Genomic DNA, 20559 nt, shown 5'->3' on the forward strand with positions numbered 1-20559 from the left:
TTCGTATTTCATTGAATGAAACTAATATATGCTTAATCATATTTTATAATTTTATATTAATACTTTCATACGTTGAGTTGAAAAATAAAGTTCCTTCTCCTCTATATTAAATAAAATTCAAGTTTAAGTTAAAAATGTGATCAAATTTGAGCCTAATACTTTAATAACACAAATTTTAACGTGGAGGGGGTGTTTTTTTATAATAATATCACCCTTATGGGTTTAGCACTTAGTTGTGATAATAATAATATAACAATATCAATAATTATAGTGACAATTGAAACCAGTTAAGACAATGGTAATAACAATAATAATAATAATATTATTATTACAAATACTAACAACAACCTCCTTAATAATGATGCGAGAAATGGAATGAAGATTTTGAAAAAAAGATGGATGAAATGGAAAAATGTTGAATTATGAGATGTTAGGAGCCTGAAAAAAAATTTAATCGCCGCTAAAGCTTTCCTAATGAATGTTCACTACAGTGTAAGCTTCTCGACCTAAATGCAAATGAAAGAGCCTGAGAATAACGTTACTCATTTGGGTAATATGAAAATAAACACAGGAATAATAAATCAGTAGAATGAAGCAAAGATGAAAATTCGATAGAAAGGTTACGTAGACAGCATATAAATGAATTTATTAAGATTTAAGAATATAATATTCATTGGTCTGATAAGTTGGAATAAATGATACTTAGATACCGTGGATACCTCTATTACCAACACTTTTCCACACAGTGGATACCTCTATTACCAACACTTTTCCACACAGTGGATACCTCTATTACCAACACTTTTCCACACAGTGGATACCACTATTACCAACACTTTTCCACACAGTGGATACCTCTATTACCAACACTTTTCCACACAGTGGATACCACTATTACCAACACTTTTCCACACAGTGGATACCTCTATTACCAACACTTTTCCACACAGTGGATACCTCTATTACCAACACTTTTCCACACAGTGGATACCTCTATTACCAACACTTTTCCACACAGTGGATACCTCTATTACCAACACTTTTCCACACAGTGGATACCTCTATTACCAACACTTTTCCACACAGTGGATACCTCTATTACCAACACTTTTTCACAGTGGATATCTCTATTACCAGCACTTTTCCACACAGTGGATATCTCTATTACCAACACTTTTCCACAGTGGATATCTCTATTAAAAACACTTTTCCACACAGTGGATATCTCTATTACCAACACTTTTCCACAGTGGATATCTCTATTAAAAACTCTTTACCACACAGTGGATACCTCTGTTACCAACACTTTTCCACACAGTGGATACCTCTATTACCAACACTTTTCCACAGTGGATATCTCTATTACCAGCACTTTTCCACACAGTGGATATCTCTATTACCAACACTTTTCCACAGTGGATATCTCTATTAAAAACACTTTTCCACACAGTGGATATCTCTATTACCAACACTTTTCCACACAGTGGATACCTCTATTACCAACACTTTTCCACACAGTGGATAATCCTATTACCAACACTTTTTCACACAGTGGATACCTCTATCACCAACGCTTTTCCACACAGTGGATACCACTATTACCAACGCTTTTCTACACAGTGGATACCTTTATTATCAACGTGTTTATCCCACACATTGAATACCTCTGTTATCAACAATGCTTGTCCCACACAGTTTGATTACTTCCACTCTGTGTAAAAAGTGTGGTTAATAAAGGTATTCGCTACATCTAAGTATTATTTATTTCCCAATTTCGGTATTTACCTAGCATTCTAGTTTCGACCTGAAAGTCATAAACTTTCTTGACAATAGTGGAGAAGAGATAACAAAATCGATACTAGAGTAGTAGAGAAGAATAGAGTTAGAGGATTATTATTGTTATTATATTTAGCAAATGCATATAAGATGAGGTGTCTGAGTGATATACTGATTTAAACAGTCTTAATAAGTAAGAACCTTGTCTAAATTTAATTCTGTTTTTTCCTCATTTAATTCCCAGATTTATTAACCATAACATCATCACAGCTGACATACGGTGACCCTGCTACACTCCACGTTACGGTCGCTGCTTCTGGCAATTGTGACTTGATTCTCATAAATGGCCTTAAAATTGAAGATGCTGCAAGTGGTGTTGGAAGCGGCGCTTTAGAGATTGAAATTACTGGTTATGGTGAAGGAGATGGGGCAGATTTTCTTGTAGTTAAAACCGACACACCACAACAATGTTCTGGGAAGGTTACCTTTAAAGGTAAGATCCCACAATATTTATTAGATATGATTAAAGTTTATACTATAAATATTACTTACTAAAATTTTATTAAACACCATATTTACTACCAGTCAATTTTACTTTTGTACATTAAACATTATTTTATACTTCCCATAACATTTTGTTGCCAAATTTTCAAGTTTGTATATTCAACTCCAACCTTTATATTATCCTTTGTACCTGTGTACCTGTGTACCTGTGTACCTGCGTACCTGTGTACCTGTGTACCTGTCTACCATCTTACTATCATATTATAACCAAGACATTACCATTGTTATTTTTTACTATTATTCTTTTGGTACTTCAATTGTGAATTATATTTTGTCAATTTAAATCTAGTTATACTCTTGATCTTGTCAACAACATATACCAGACTCTAGTGCAATTGCAAGTACCATTTCAATTTGTATTTTTATATTATAAGTTTATATCATAATTCCTACTCTAAGATTATCTTCATATCTTAGTGACTATATTGTGTGTGCAATTAGTGTATATTTCAATTATATTATTGTTCAAGGCCCTTAACTATCTTTTGCTAACTAGTACCAACTACCTCATATATTTTTTTTTCTACTTTTTTTATTCTTTTGCTACCTTAACTTGTATATTTTATCTTGTCAATTTAAATCTAGTTATACTCTAATTCTTGTAAACAACTTATATAACACCTTAGTGCAATTACAACTGAGAGTCTTGTGCCTTTTTTATATCATTAGATGTACTATAGCTCATTCAGTACATAGTCAATACCAAATTCATTATATTAGACATAGTGTAATTACTAGTGCTGGTGCACCTAGTTGTCTAGCTCATTCTAGCTCAATACATAGTCATACCAAAGTCATTACATTAGACCTTAGTGCAATTACAAGTGAGAGTCTTGTGCTATTTTTAATTTGTATTTTTATATTATTAGTTTATACCTAGTTGTACTTTAGCTCATTCCAGCACAACACATAGACAACACCAACTTCATTATGTGTATTAGTGACTATACTCTACATGACCAAAATGCTATAGCTATATACTTGTCCAAACTTCCCACCACTACAGATATCAGTACTAGAACTCAACACACAACTCAGGATATAAATAACCATAATTTAAACCTAGAAGATGATTGATCACGTTGACCCTGATCTAAACCTACATAATCTGACACACAATCAAAACCTATTGGAAAGTAACTGCCTTTACTACACAGCATCACAAGCCAGCACTATCCTAAACAATGATAAAAGTCTATCAGTACTTAACTACAACATCAGGTCCTTAAGCAAACACTATGATGACCTCCTGGCACTCCTTGAATCACTAAAGACACCCTTCTCCTGCATTATTCTTACTGAGACCTGGCTTAAGCAGGACACAATAGATATCTACCCTCTACCAGGATACACAGCAATCCACAACTGCAGACCAAACCAAGTTGGGGGTGGTATTGCAATCTATTACTCTAACCAATTATCTTGTATTAGCACCAATTGCTTTAGTGATGAATATGGAGAATACATTTTTGCTAATTTTACTGTAAAAAACCTTAAGACGCCTATAACAATCGGTGCCATTTACCGGATACCCCACACAAACATCCCAAACTTCAGTGAGAAATTAAAGGCACTAATAACAAACAGACAAATGAATAAGCACCACCTTCTCTTAGCTGGAGACTTCAACATCAACCTTGGCCTACTAGATGATCAGCCTGTAACTGATTTCATCAACAATATGAACAACACACTTCTCATACCAACAATAACTAAACCAACCAGGCTCACTGAAACAAGTGCAACCATAATAGACCACATATGGACCAATATACTAGCCCCCCTTAAATCAGGGATAATCACAGATAGCACTACAGACCACTACCCTACCTTCCTCTTGACAAACATTAGTAAACCACCACTTGAATACAACAAAGTCTCATTTAGACTCCATGATGAGGCCTCAATAAGGAAGTTCACAGCTGACCTAGAGACTGTTGACTGGCCTACAGAATTCTCCAAGGCCAATGGTATTGATGACTGGACAGACATTTTTCTTAACAAACTACTTAGACTATACAACAAACATTGTCCTATAAAAACGAAACAGATCACAAACAAACGGCTTGGTTGCCCATGGCTAACCAGCACCATTCTGAAATCCATTGATAAGAAACACCAATATGAAAAGCAATATAGACAGGGCTTAATACACAAAGATATTCTTAAACACTATTCATCAGTCCTCACCAAAGTAATAAAGAAAGCCAAACAACTATACTACTCCAGTAGATTCACTGACACAAGAGGAGATATAAAAAAGACCTGGAAAACACTCTCTCAGATTCTAGGGACCCACAAACTGAAAAAAACAAGAATATTGTCCTAACTAAACCTAATGAAACACCACTGCATCCCACTGACACAGCTAACAAGATAAACGACTTCTTCTCAACCATAGGTTCTAATCTCGCCAATAAAATCCCACGTACCAATGCCCATGCCGGGGACTACCTAGATGGGAATTTCCCAAATTCCTTCTATCTTGCTCCAACTGAGCCCACGGAAGTCACCGAGATTATAAAGTCACTTAAAAATAACTCAGGGAATCTGTCTCATGTCCCACCATTATTGTACAAGAGAGCGGCCCATGTCCTCTCGCATGCTATCTCATTACTTTTTAACAAGTCACTAGAAACTAGCACCTTCCCGAAACTACTCAAGATGGCAAGGGTTACACCAATACATAAAGGTGGTGACCCTACAGATTTAAACAACTATAGGCCAATATCAAACTTACCATTGCTATCCAAAATCTTCGAGAAACTCGTGCACAGGAGACTATTTTCATTTATAATGTCACAAAACATACTCAACCCCCTGCCAATTTGGATTCAGGAAAAATAAAAGCACTAACAATGCAGTTATAAAAATGCTAGATCTGCTTTACACAGCATTGGAAAATATGGAATATCCACTAGGAATTTTTATTGACCTAAGAAAAGCTTTTGACACAGTAGACCACGGCATCCTACTCCACAAACTTGACCATTATGGTATAAGAGGCCATGCGCTTGCATATTTCAAATCTTACCTTACTAATAGGTATCAGTATGTCACCATTAAAGACACAGCATCAACAACACAGCCACTTGATACTGGAGTTCCGCAGGGAAGTGTCCTTGGTCCCCTGCTCTTCCTCATATACATCAATGATCTTCCAAACGTATCTCGACACCTGAACCCCATTCTCTTTGCTGACGACACGACTTATGTCATCTCTCACCCTAATCTTGCCACCCTCAACACCATTGTTAATGAGGAGCTGATCAAAATATCGACTTGGATGACAGCCAATAAACTTACACTTAACGTTGACAAAACCTACTACATTATGTTTGGTAGCAGAGCAGGAGATGCGCAAATTAACATTAAGATCGACAACACTCTAATTGCCAGGCATAATGAGGGCAAATTCCTAGGCCTATACCTCGACAACAACCTGAACTTCAGCACCCATATCCAACACATAACCAAAAAAGTATCCAAAACGGTTGGGATCCTCTCCAAGATACGATACTACGTGCCACAAACTGCCCTTCTCACACTATACCATTCACTTATATATCCATACCTCACCTATGCTATCTGTGCTTGGGGTTCAACTGCAGCAACACACCTAAAGCCAATAATAACCCAACAAAAAGCCGCAGTAAGAATAATCACTAAATCCCATCCCTGGCAACACCCCCCCCCACTCTTCATAGATCTAAACTTACTCCCTGTTCAGTACATCCACACTTACTACTGTGCAATCTACATCTACAGGACCTTAAATTCCAATATTAACCTTGACCTAAAACGCTTTCTTGATAGTTGTGACAGAACCCACAGGCACAACACCAGACACAAACATCTCTATGACATTCCCCGTGTCCGACTAAACCTTTACAAAAATTCAATGTATGTCAAAGGCCCTAAAATCTGGAACACCCTACCTGAAAATTCCAAAACTGCAGACACATTCATCACCTTCAAAACTACCATCAGAAAACATCTTATCTCCTTGATACACCCTGTCAACTAATAATACGAATACCACCTGGTGGTTCACACATACACTGGCCCGGTGGCCTGGTGGCTAAAGCTCCCGCTTCACACACGGAGGGCCTGGGTTCGATTCCCGGCGGTGGAAACATTTCGACACGTTTCCTTACACCTGTTGTCCTGTTCACCTAGCAGCAAATAGGTACCTGGGTGTTAGTCGACTGGTGTGGGTCGCATCCTGGGGGACAAGATTAAGGACCCCAATGGAAATAAGTTAGACAGTCCTCGATGACGCACTGACTTTCTTGGGTTATCCTGGGTGGCTAACCCTCCGGGGTTAAAAATCCGAACGAAATCTTATCTTATCAGGTACTTTTTGCTACTTCTACTTACACTTAGGTCACACTACATATACATGTACAAGCATATATATACACACCCCTCTGGGTTTTCTTCTATTTTCTTTCTAGTTCTTGTTTATTTCCTCTTATCTCCATGGGGAATGGAACAGAATTCTTCCTCCGTAAGCCATGCATGTTGTAAGAGGCAACTAAAATGCCGGGAGCAAGGGGCTAGTAACCCCTTCTCCTGTATAAATTACTAAATTTAAAAAGAGAAACTTTCATTTTTCTTTTTGAGCCACCCTGCCTTGGTGGGATATGGCCGGTTTGTTGAAAATATACTCCCCTCAAGACTCTGCCAATATACGTGTTATCGACAACCCTCCGAATGTATTCTTACTCCTATATCTCCTTCAAGTACCCACGTGATAAATTGGTAGCAGCAGGGGCCCGTAATTCTGACGATTATGGCGATATAAGGAGCCGGCAGGCGTCTTGTGTGACACACAGCACGTTAGGCCTGCAGAGACAGATTCTTCCTACATACCCCATGCCAGCCTGTCTTCACTGCTTCCTGGTCAGTCTTTGTGCTTTATCTGCTTATTTGCATGGCTTCCGAGGAGTTGACCTAAATTTACAACTTAAGCCAAGCCAGATAAGCTAGTCTATCGGGGAAGTGCCTTGCCCCTAAGCCATCCAGACCTGCTGTGCTCATAGTTACAAGATTTCAAGCTACCCTAGCCTGTATGAAGGGCCAGCAAGTTAACCTAGCTGACCAAGAGAAGTACTCAAGCGAACCATGTTGAGTTCCATCCCTCATCATTTCTTTGTGCTCCCAGTGCTGTATAGCAATTGTGGTTTAGCGCTTCTTTTTTATTATAATAATGTGCTCCCATTTCCAAGCCATCCTGAGTGCTCATACTACCCTTGTGTTATTTTGTGTTTTTTTTTTAAGCTGGCTAGAAGGCTTAAAATATTCGTGTGCGTATTGTGAGAGTGTGGGTGTCAGTCGGCCATCCTGGGATACGCCCCTCTCAGCCGCCTCGTGACTCACGAAGCGCGCCAATGCCACTTCCACTACCCACTTCACAGCATTATCCACGTGTGGCTTATTTCACCCTTGTACTGGGTTAACTCATCAATTTTATTGGCTATGCATAACAGGTCAAGATCCAGAGTGTGTTTCTTCATATCCGAGCGCCAACGACAAAGCTTGTTGTGTGTAGTCCACCGTGAGTGCTGATTCTTCCAGAATTTCGGCGAGCGAGTGTGTGAGTCAGCTGGAGTTTACCTGGAGAGGGTCAACGCCCCCGCGGCCCAGTCTGTGACCAGGCCTCCTGGTGGATCAGAGCCTGATCAACCAGGCTGTTGCTGCTGGCTGCACGCAAACCAACGTACGAGCCACAGCCCGGCTGGTCAGGAACCGACTTTAGGTGCTTGTCCAGTGCCAGCTTGAAGACTGCCAGGGGTCTGTTGGTAATCCTCCTTATGTGTGCTGGGAGGCAGTTGAACAGTCTCGGGCCCCTGACACTTATTGTATGGTCTCTTAACGTGCTAGTGACACCCCTGCTTTTCATTGGGGGGATGTTGCATCGTCTGCCAAGTCTTTTGCTTTCGTAGTGAGTGATTTTCGTGTGCAAGTTCGGTACTAGTCCCTCTAGGATTTTCCAGGTGTATATAATCATGTATCTCTCCCGCCTGCGTTCCAGGGAATACAGGTTCAGGAACCTCAAGCGCTCCCAGTAATTGAGGTGTTTTATCTCCATTATGCGCACCGTGAAGGTTCTCTGTACATTTTCTAGGTCAGCAATTTCACCTGCCTTGAAAGGTGCTGTTAGTGTGCAGCAATATTCCAGCGTAGATAGAACAAGTGACCTGAAGAGTGTCATCATAGGCTTGGCCTCCCTAGTTTTGAAGGTTCTCATTATCCATCCTGTCATCACCTTCATCTTTCTACCACCATCCTCACTTCTCCACTGACATCACTCCAGTGATACTAATTTTTTTATATAGTGACATTTGGGAGTGTTTGAGACATTTTCTCAGTCTACAGTGAAGTCTTAGTGACATTCAGTGGCTTGTGATTACAGACTTAGTGTTAGATTCTAGTGTTCTCTTTTACTCGGTAACAAACTTCATTCTATTAAACCGAGCATAGGTTACTGGCCGTCTTCTTGTCATCAGTGCCAAGGTTGGGAGACCACTCTCTCCCGCCTTCGCATTGGCCACACTCGTCTTACTCATGGGTATTTCATGGAGAGGCACCCTGTTCCTCGCTGTGAGACGTGTCAGGTTCCAGTATCGATTAGCCACATTCTGTTAGACTGCCCTCTATCAATGAGCACGCAGAATTTACCTCCGTCGTCGTCTCTGCTCTAATACTCTCTCTTTACCTTCCCTTCTTGCTGATGGACCCTCCTTTAATCCTGACTCTCTCATTGACTTCTTGACAACGACTGATTTACTCCACAAACTCTGATGATGATACCTTTCACACTCCCCTCAGCCCTTTCTAGCTCAGTCTCTTGCTGCCCTCTACCCTTTCACCATCCACTGCCTCGCTGCTCTCCGTAACCTATTACTCATCCATCTCCCTTTTGCCACCTGATGCCCTCGCTTCCTTCCTGCCCTGCAGCGCTGTTTAGCCCTTGTGTCTTAGCGGTTCTTTTTGATTATAATAATAATAATCTAGTGTTCTCTTGTTTAATTTTCGTATATTATTTTATATATATGTTGTGTTGTGTTCCTTCCTTATATTTGAAGTACTTTTTTTCTTTTTTCTGTTGTGTGCAATATATATGTGTTAATTCTCTACACTGCTGCAAGCATTATAAACTTGTGTTTACATTTATCATTATCTCTTGTGTGCAGTATTGTACTCATTGCCCAGTCATTCATTCAGTGAAGTACTTCATTACATTGTTTACCTTGTGTTTGCTCTATATTTCAATATTGTGTATTATTCATTTTTTTTCAGTACTTTCATTGTCATTTTTACTTTTCCCCAGCATTTTCCTTGTATTTTCCTGCTGATTTTGTGCTAATCGTTTACCATTTTATTGTGTGTGCAACATTTTTTTGTGTTAATTATTGTTATTTAGTCCGTGTCTTACCTGTTGCATTTTTTCAACACAAGACCATGTGATGAATGGTTTTGAAAACCGACAAGTTGAAGAATTGAGACACTTATGCAACACATGGGAATCTTTATTGAAGAAACGTTTCGCCACACAGTGGCTTCATCAGTCCGATACAAAGTAGAAATGGGTAAGGAGAGTAGAAGTTTGAGGTAATCAGTCCCTTAACCTGGAATAGATGTGTTCAGTCCATCACTCTTGTAGGATGGACTGAACACATCTATTCCAGGTTAAGGGACTGATTAACTCAAACTTCTACTCTCCTTACCCATTTCTACTTTGTATCGGACTGATGAAGCCACTGTGTGGCGAAACGTTTCTTCAATAAAGAGTCCCATGTGTTGCATAAGTGTCTCAATTCTTCAACACAAGACCATATTGCGAAAAAAATCATACACTAGTATTGTGACTATTGATGTTTGTGCTTCCTGCATTACTGTAAGTGTTGCACTTTCTCCGTTCTGTATTTTATGTCCTTTTATTTTATGCATATTATTCATATTTCTTTGAACAAATTCACCCTTAGTGTAAGTTTAACTTCTTTTTAAAGTAACATGTTCCCTTTGCTCTGTTTGAGTAATTGTTGCCTAAGTTGAAATTAAGAGTTAAAACGTTCAACCAGTTAATTATTGATATTTTTATTATTTTTCTAAGCTGTATTTCCTTGTGTGTGCATTTTTTATTGATTTATTAATTAATTCTGCAATGACCTTTTGTGCAATTTAAATGTTATGCAGTGATTCGATTTGCTTACTTTCATAATTCTTTATCGTGTTGTTTTGCGCTGCAATTCCTGCTTAGTAATTGTCATTTACGATAGTGCTAAAGTATAATTCAATGCAATATTCTGTGATTCCAGTTTTCCATTTACTTGTGTCTTAGTGCATAATATTTTAATGATTTGTATCAATTTTTTTCTTAGAGAATTTCTTTCTCAGTCTATTTTAATATTGCACAAGATTTATTGATTGTATTTCATTATTTTTATTGATTTATCATTTATTATTGAATTTATTTATTGAGTAGAGAGCAAAGACAACTTACCATGCTATTAATGCAAATTTCAGTAAGATTTCCCTTGAATATCAAAGTGTTGTCTTATCTTGCCGAGTAAAATTCAGTGCGTTTTACTTGCTCTGCAGTGTGTCTTGTACATTCTCATTACTTATGCAGATTTGTTAAGCATTTTTAATCCCATTTAAGCTTTATTGTGTCGTATAATTTCTTTTATTATTTTTGCTTTTTGTATCCCTGTGTCCATTCTTTGCAGTGATGTCTCAAGTAACTTTGGGTGATAACTTAGTGACTTCTGCCAGTCCAAGCAATAATGATTCAGTACAAAATCTAATTAGTCCCTTACCGACTGAAAGACAGTGTCTAGCTCTTAGACAATGTTTGTTCTCACAGCTTGTATCTGAGAATTGTCACAGTGCTGCGGGATGTGAAGTTCAGATTAAGTTCTTGTAGATCTGTGAATTATTTATTAACGTAGCCGAGCGGTTAGGCACTAGTAAAACTGTCAATCCTGTCTGGAATCCAGCCCCTACAATATCATGCATGCAGGATAGTGTGCAGTTACTTGAGTTTCAGAGGAACCTCAGACAACCCTGGGTACTGCGACTACTATTCCTGTGATGGCTACTTGTTCAAGTAGTCGTTCCTCCCAGGGGACGTCTTGCGAAGAAAGACTACTTGCAGTGAGCTATATCATCTCTTGCTGATGTCACAAGCCATTGCAGAAAGACGTTTCTGTGGCTAGTGTGCTCACTAGAGTGTTGTTGTTGTCCCTTGTGTTCCAGATGGTGGTAATATCCTAGTTGACAGTAATCCTTGCAATGTAAAAAGTTGTTTCTCGAGTCATCTTTACGTGTTGTTAATGACTGTAAGAGCAGTCTCTTTATAGCTAATACCTCGTGTCACAGTGTTCGAGTCATTGCGAATACCCTTATAGACTATTTCACCAGGTACCGTGAGTAAATGCCCGTTGCAGCTAAGACTGCCGAGACTGTAGCTAAAGTGTTTAAAGAGCATATAATCTGTAGACATACCACCCCTAAGTCCCTCGTAACAGATAACGGAAGTGAATTCTGTAACGAGATTCTTGAAAACTTGTGTACTTTGTACAAGATCTCTAAATCAATCATTGTGCCTCATCATCCTGCAAGTGGATATTAAAATGGTATAAAATACCGACAGGTTGATATATATATATATATATATATATATATATATATATATATATATATATATATATATATATATATATAATTATATATATATATATATATAGGGAAGTACCACCTCTAGAACTGTCATGGGGACCCTCATCCTCAGAGAAAAGAATAAACTTGCTTCAGGGAAAACTCAAGGTTCTCCCTGAAGCTGTTTGAGAATTTTCTCCTACCACCCCCTATATTTCAAGTATGTTTTATTTAAAGACAAAATACATTGGCCAAACATTCACAAAAATACAACAGAAAGTAAAACAACATAGGTAACTCAGAGCTACATCTCGAATACTTCGTCCAGCTCCCCTGCGGTGGGCCGCGTGCCCAGAATGCTGCAGGCATTTCCTCTCTGGATCGCAACACTGAGTCTCTGAAAGAGGAAGCTGGTCGCCCTGTGGTCCTTGGTTTCTATGATGAGCTTTTCACCCAGCTCTTTGAGGAACTTTAGAGCACACTTGCCCCATGCTCCAAGGGTCTCCGACCCTATTGGAATGAAGTTATAGCAAGGGGGAAGGTCTTCATATTTTCGGATCTTCTGGGTCTCCCTGTGGCTGGCAGCTCCACCCCCTTCCACTACGGAGTATGGCAAGTAGGTGTCTGCCAATGTGGCAGCACAGGTGTAGTCCCAGGCAATCTGCTTTCCATCCTTCCAGGGTAGCATAGTGGCTCCATCAGGACGCTTTTGACTTCCATCAGACCTCTGTACTTGGGGTTCCCGTTGAGCTGGGCAACGGGCTGTGGCGAGGCTTCTCTTTATGATGTCATTGACCTCCTCATGTCTGGCATACTTCCCTTCTGCTGTGTGACACACGAGACCATGAAGTCCGAATTGATCAGCTGTCGCCCTGCCGCAAATACACCTATGTTCGGTGAGGATGGGGGCGGCTAGGCGAAGAGCAACACCAATCCGAATGGCCTGTGGGTCGAGACGGGTGCCCAGGGAGGAATTGGGAACAGCTAACAGGAAATCTCCTGAGTGTGGTGCCTTCACTGCCAGGAGACGAGCTTTGTTCTTTCCTGAAGCATTGGAGAGCATTGTGTTGGCGATTTTTTCCATGATCGGTTTGTCCCAGTGGGACTGTTTGTGCTGTTTGGGAGGAGCTGGTCTACTGGAGGAGTCTGTAAGGGTGTCCCACCGAATCGCTGCTTCAGTAAACCTGGGGTCTTGAGCTCCTACCACGTCTCTCAAGCGTTCGGGCACTATCTTCTTGACTAATGCACTGGAAGCCAAACACGAAGACAGAAAAGCAGGTAAAGCAACATGCGTTGCTTTACGCACCCCTATACCTCCCAGTCGCACTGGGAGGGTTGCCTGATCCCATTGCTCATCCTCTAGTGACAGGTTCAGTGCCTTCTTAAAAGTTGATCTCAGGTGTGCGTCATATTCATCGAGTGTTGGGTTGTCAAAAGAGGGTGCACACCTCAAGAAGTAAGTGAGTCTTGGCATAGTAAGACACCTTGTGAGGAGATACAGAGCATCATGGGCATCAAGATCGCTTATTCTCTCCTCCATTCTCATCAGGTCATTCAATTTGTCCCTGAGGACAGTGTCGATGGCCTGGTGACCCAGCGGTGCCCCCAAGAGGGTACTGTTGGACGGAGTGGTAGTTGAGACTTCCGGGAGGATTCTTCGCACAGCATTGATTATTTCCTGGTTCGCTGTGATGATTTCACACTTGGAGGGATTGAGGATGAGTCCCAAGTCTTCTCCCTGTGTTTTCACCAGTTGTAGGTCCCCCACCAGGGACTCTTCAGTACCTGCCAGAGTGCCGTCATCCAGGTACCAGATATTGAGCTCACTGCGTAGGCTGGAAGTTAGTTCTCTTACTGCCAAGCAGAAGAGAAGTGGAGCGAGTGGGTCACCCTGCTGAACACCCTCTGATGATTGAATTTCATGTTCTCCAAACAAAAGAATTGAGGGTTTGCTGTAGCCGGCTGAAATGAAGGGAAAGAGACTGGGGAACCGATCCCGAACAGCTGGCAAAACAGCATCTCTCTTCACCATATTAAAGGCATTTCTAAAATCAAGTTTGACTATGGCCTTGTCTTCTGGTAGGTCCCTGATGTAGGCCCTTGCCGCATGAGCTGCAGCTTCACTGCCTTGAGAGACCCCAAAGCCCAGTTGGTGTGGCTGGAGTAAAGTGGCAGCTTCTAGGCGAATGTTTCTCACTGCTGCTTTGGCAACGAGACGGCGAAGAGTGTTTCCAACTGCAATGGGTCTGATTCCCCCATCCCTCTTCTTCAAAGCACATAGTGAGGCTCCAAAAAAGAAAGGTTTAATTTCTTCTGGGATTCGCCCAGCCAGGCAATTGTTGACGAAAGTTGTTAACTCGGTGAGAAGAATTGATGCAGATTCACCGAGTACTGGATTTACCATCTCTTTGAGGTGCTGAGGTCGAATTCCAGTGTAACCTCCTGCAGATCCTGCTGGAAATGACACGATCGCCTTATAGACTTCCGATTCTGGCAAAATTAATTGTTCAGTGATGGGGTCTTCCTCAGGGTTGTCGTTGATGGCTATGGTGTCCCTGGTTGGATGCTTGTCTCTTAGTGCTTGGGCCGTGGTCTCATCCTTGGGGGCTACAGTGTCGTCACTTGTAATTATTCTTATTGCTCCCACTGTGTTACCTTCTTCGATTTTTTTGCTAACCTGTGCGCAAATTTTCTCGCTTTCAGTGGGACTTTTCTTGGGTCTGCCTCTTTGATTCCTGCGATGATGGGGCAGAGGGACACAGTTATCCGTTCACAGCCTTGATATATATATATATATATATATATATATATATATATATATATATATATATATATATATATATATATATATATATATATATAGTATGTGAAGGACGAGGTAAACCAGTGAATTGATGAAGGCAGAAAGGTGGGGTGGTGCATTGAGGTATCTGAGGAGATAAAAATTAAACATTATCCACGGAGGCAAAGAAGGGAATGTACGAGAGTATTGTGGTACCAACACTCTTTGGTACGCGAATGTTGCAGGGAGGAGGAGGCTGGAGGCAGTGGAGATGTCTTGTCTGAGGGAAATGTGTGTTTTGTAAATATTATGCAGAGAATTTATCGTGTGGAAATTAGGAAGAAGCGGGGAATTACTAAAAGTATTATTCAGAGGGCTGAGGAGGGGTTGCTGAGGTAGTTGGGTAATTTAGAGGATGGAACAAAATACGGTGACTTGGAGTGTGTATAAGTTTGTAGTGGGAGGAAGGCTGGGTAGGGGTCGTCCTAGGAGAGGATGGAGGGAGGGGGTAAATGAAGTGTTGTGTGCAAGGGGCTTGAACATACAGCAGGCATGTACGAGCGTGTTGGATACGAGTGGAGACGAATGGTTTTTGGGACTTGACGAGATGCTGAAGTGTGAGCAGGGTAATATTTTGTGAAGGAATTCAGGGAAACCGGTTAGCCGGACTTGAGTCCTGGAGATTGGAGGTACAATCCCTACACTTTAAAAGACGGGTTTAGGATATTCGTTGTTTAGAGTGACATTTAAACGGCCGTATCTGCGCGCCTCTGGCAAGACAGCGATAGTGTGAATGATGGTGAAAGTGTTTCTTTTTTGGGTCGTACTGCCTCGGTGGGATACAGCCAGCGTATTAACAAACTATACTTAACAAAACATTTACATCACAGTTTTCAGGCTTTTTCGCTAGTAATCAGTATTGTAACGTTAAATCTTACAGATATCTTGATGTATAAATAAAGCCATCACACCACAACTAAATAAGAAATGTAAATAAAAGGACACAAGTGCAACTAATGTGACATTTTTATTGTGGCAACGTTTCGTTCTCCAGGACCTTTATCAAGCTGTAACTGCTTGACAAAGCCGTTATGGCTTGACAAAGCTCCTTGAGAGCGAAACGTTGCCTCAATAAAAATGTCACATTAATTTCACTTGTGTCCTTTTATTTTTCATATTGCCGGTATTTCTACCAATATTTATACATAAACAAGAAATACAAAGCTAGGCTAAATGCTCTCAAAGCTGTTGCTGGCTACAACCCCAACTATGGTGCTAATGTGAGAATCGTGAGAATGATGTACATAGCCTGTGTTAGGTCCTTAATTGATTATGCTGCTCCCATGTTGATATTAGCTAGAGAAAGTTCTCTTCGACCCTTGGAGTTAATGCAAAATAAAGCTCTCAGAATTATTCTTGGGTGTCCTAAATCTACCAAGATTCTTAATATGAGGAAGGAATTTAGTGTGTCTAGTATCAGTGATAGAATTGTTGAGATTAACACTGTACTTGGTATTAGAATGTTAAGAAATGAACCAGACACTGTCACTATGACTCTTACTAAATGTCTAGAAATACACATAGATCTAAATGGATTGTGAAAACATGCAATTGCATTAAGTTTTATAACCTGCATGAACTGTATCACTGTAGGCAACAAGAGCATTTCACCCCTCCATGGAAGATGTGTTCATTTAATATCACATACCTGCAAGTCCCTCCCAAGACGCTCATTGCTAGTAATCCCTTCCTTAAATTACTTGTAAAAGCAACTGCTCAAAAAAAATTTCTAGCTTAATTGTTAGTAGTAATTTACCACATGTTATATATACTGATGGATCTAAGTAGGAGTCTACTTGCAGGGCTGCATCTGCTCTTGTTACCACCTCCCTAGTTAAGAACGATAAGAACTTTGTTGAGTTAGGCATAAGAATTAATAACCGGGTGTCTAAACTACAGACTAAATTATTTGCCACCCTTAAACAACCCACAACCACGTCCTTGCGGGCAGAGCAGAAAGGTAAAGTGGAAATCAGGTTTCGTGGCGCCCATATTGCAAGTAGGATACAGGCAGGATGGCAGTACAGTTTACCTGTGGGATATGTGAAAAACTTGGGAAAAAATCCAGGATCACATTCATCCTATGTTTTTCCAAACACCATGTCTCTTATGCAAGAATAAACACTACTTCCAAACACGACATTCAACTAGCATGGGATTTCTTGATTTTCAGTAAGGATATGAAACCTTGGACAGGTATCAGGAAATTACTCAAAATTGTAATAAATAATAAGCACGAAAACAAAAAGAAAGTCTTGGATAGTCTACCCAAGATATATATACCATGGGAGGATGGGAGAGGAGTAAGGTTTAACATACAGAATGCTCAGACTGCAACAGATGACTCGAAAATAAATAGACACCCACTGAAAAAAATAAACAGGGAACCAAAACATCAGCCAGTTCAGCCCCCAGCCCTAGGGCTGATCCACACTCAGTTAAAGACTTTACCACAGCCACCAGCTGTGGTAAATCTTAACCTCCCATTACAGATGAAGAAGAGGAAGAGTCCTCTTCGGGTGAAGACGTGTCTTTTGTGCTCTCTCTGGACTGAACCAAGATGCCCTCCATCGAGCAACTTTACCAGCAGCTTAAGAAGAAATTGAGGATAGCAAAGATGAAGATGCAGAGATTGACTGAGGAAAACAAGAGGATTTGTAGCAGTCCTCCTGTTGTGAGTCCTCAGGTCAAGAAGGAAACCTGGACAGTGACTGGACAGCAGGGAACGAAGTTGACGATCAAGAAGACGAATGGAAAGGTAGAAACCATGAAGAAGAAAGAGACTGCTGTGGAAACTGTTGTGGAAACATCTAATGCATTCTCAGTGCTACCCGGCGAATGTGAGTCGACTACTGTAAACGTCACGACGAACAACACCAAGGAAGGTAAAAACAATGTTGTTGTTGGTGATAGCCAGGATAGGTATGTGGATAGAGCCTTCTGCTTGAAGGATAGGAGTAGGAGACAGAGGGTTTGCTTTCCTGGGGCTGGGATGGAGGATATTGTTAGCCGATTTGACAACGTTATGAACAGTAATGGGATCAATCCTGTTACCTGTCTCAGTGCTGGAGGCAATGATGTAGGCAAGCGTAGAAGTGAGGATTTAATTAGAACGTACAGGACAGCAATAGACATAATTAGGAACAAATGGGGTGCCCAGTTATATGTGGCATTTTACCAAGAAGGGTGTTGGAAATGAATGGTTGTCCAGAGCAATTGGTATTAATTGTTGGCTGGACAAGCACTGTGAGGATAATGCAGTACCATTCATTGACAACTGGGACCACTTCTATGGCCGAAATGTATGCCAGGGATGGGGTTCACTTATTCAAGGCAGGTGTGGGTTTTCTTGCTAGCTCAGTTGAGGGTGTTGTTAGGACTTTAAACTAGGACTAGTTAGAGGTATGGGTTTAGAAATGGAAGATAAAGAGTGTCAAAACATGGATTTAGGCTTTGAAATTTTAAATCTTAACAGTAACGAGGACAGTAATAGGTATAGTGGAAAAACAGAAAGGAGCAGGAAGGGTAAAAAGAAAGGAGGGTCCTTAATATATATTACACAAGTAGTCATAGTGCTAGGAATAAAATGGACGAGTTGAGACTAGTTGCTAGTGCAGGTAACATTGATGTATTTGCCTTAACTGAGACATGGTTCAATACGAAAAATCGGGACATACCTGCTGAATGTCACATACAGGGTTTCAAATTGTTCCAAGTAGACAGAAGTATCGGGAAGGGGGGTGGGGTGGCACTGTATGTCCGAGATCATTTGAACTGTTGCATAAAAACGAGTATAAAATCTGAAGTAACACATATAAAGTCTCTTTGGATAGAATTTTCAGAGTGACATGACAAATTTGTTTTAGGTGTGATATACCGTCCCCCAAACTCAGATAGGGACCAAGGGAGACTACTATGGGAGAAAACTGTTAAGGCCATAAGGCATGATAACGTAGTAATTCTAGGGGACTTCAACTTTAGTCAGATTGATTGGAATTTCTTGACTGGGAATTTAGAATCTAACGATTTCTTAGAAGTAGTTCAGGATTGTTTTTTGAAGCAGTTTGTGACAGAACCTACAAGGGGAAATAACCTGCTTGATTTGGTTCTGGCAAACAAGGAAACCCTTGTTAATAATTTAGAAATTACAGAGGAACTCGGCGCAAGTGATCATAAATCAATTACCTTTAGCATTGAATGGAAGTATGATAGTAGGGATAACTCAGTAACGGTCCCAGATTTTCGCTTAGCAGATTACAATGGGCTTAGAGAACACTTGTCATCTGTGGACTGGGGTAACGAAGAGAGCTATCAATATGACAGTTTTCTGAACACTATACATGCTGCCCAAAGAACATTTATCCCGTATAAAGAAATTAGATCGAATAGAAATGACCCAAAATGGATGAATAATAGGCTCAAATATCTTTTAGGGCAGAAGAAAGGCATTTATAGACGCATCAAAAGAGGTGAGAGTCATCTTATGAATCAGTATATTGACATCAAGAGGGACGTTAAAAAGGGGATAAGAAAAGCTAAACGGGACTATGAAATTAAAGTTGCTAGGGATTCGAAATCTAACCCTAAAAGTTTTTTCCAGGTGTATAGAACAAAAGTTAGAGATAAGATAGGTCCCCTTAAAAATAACTATGGAGTTCTTACTGACAAAGAGAATGAAATGTGCTCTATTTTTAATAATTATTTTCTCTCGGTTTTTACTCAGGAAGACACTAATAATATCCCAGTAATTAGGTTTTTTAGTGGGCCTGAAGAAGATAAATTATGTAATACCACAGTCACTAGCGAAATGGTTTGAAGCAAAGTAAATCGCCTGGTCCTGATGAGCTTTTTTCAAGGGTTCTTAAGGAATGCAAAATGGATCTCTGTGAATCTTTAACTAATATTTTTAATTTATCTCTTCAAACAGGTGTAGTGCCTGATATGTGGAAGATGGCTAATGTAATTCCTATTTTTAAAGCAGGGGACAAGTCGTTACCGTCAAATTACCGCCCAATAAGCCTAACCTCAATTGTAGGCAAATTACTAGAGTCAATTATAGCTGATAATATAAGAAGTCATCTCGATAGGCATAATTTGATTAATGATACTCAACATGAATTCACACAGGGGCCGTTCCTGTCTAACTAATTGATTAACCTTCTTCAGCAAAGCTTTCGATGCCGTTGATCAGGATAAAGAATTCGATATTGTTTATTTAGATTTTAGTAAGGCTTTTGATAGAGTACCACATCAGAGACTGTTGAAGAAAGTGGCTGCTCATGGCATTGGGGGAAAAGTGCTGTCATGGATCGAGTCATGGCTCACTAATAGGAAGCAGAGAGTGTGCATAAATGGGGTTAAATCTGAGTGGGGATCTGTAACAAGTGGCGTTCCGCAGGGATCAGTTTTAGGCCCATTGTTGTTTATAATATATATAAATGACCTTGACGAGGGAATTACTAGTGACATAAGCAAATTTGCTGATGACACGAAGATAGGTAGGATAATCGATTCAGACGTTGATGTCTCGGAACTTCAGGAGGATTTAGACAAACTCAATTCGTGGTCAGAAAAGTGGCAGATGCAGTTCAATGTAGATAAATGTAAAGTTCTAAAGCTCGGAAATGTTCATAACCCTAGCACCTACCAGCTTAATAATGTTGAACTCAGTCGTATAGAATGCGAAAAGGATTTGGGAGTTATGGTAAGCA

The 20559-nt window shown here is 40.2% G+C and overlaps 1 protein-coding gene across 1 annotated transcript in view; it reads left to right on the plus strand.

Annotated features, from left to right (window-relative positions):
* The window catches only part of LOC138851456 (uncharacterized), a 66460-nt gene that overhangs the window by 6287 nt on the left and 39614 nt on the right, over window positions 1-20559 (plus strand). Inside the window, exon 3 of the mRNA XM_070080595.1 lies at window positions 2021-2269. Coding sequence (XP_069936696.1) covers window positions 2021-2269 — 249 coding nt within the window. The remainder of the gene's footprint in view (window positions 1-2020; window positions 2270-20559) is intronic.

Source organism: Cherax quadricarinatus, unplaced genomic scaffold (genome assembly GCF_038502225.1).
Source record: "Cherax quadricarinatus isolate ZL_2023a unplaced genomic scaffold, ASM3850222v1 Contig657, whole genome shotgun sequence".
Taxonomy (NCBI): Eukaryota; Metazoa; Arthropoda; class Malacostraca; order Decapoda; family Parastacidae; genus Cherax; species Cherax quadricarinatus.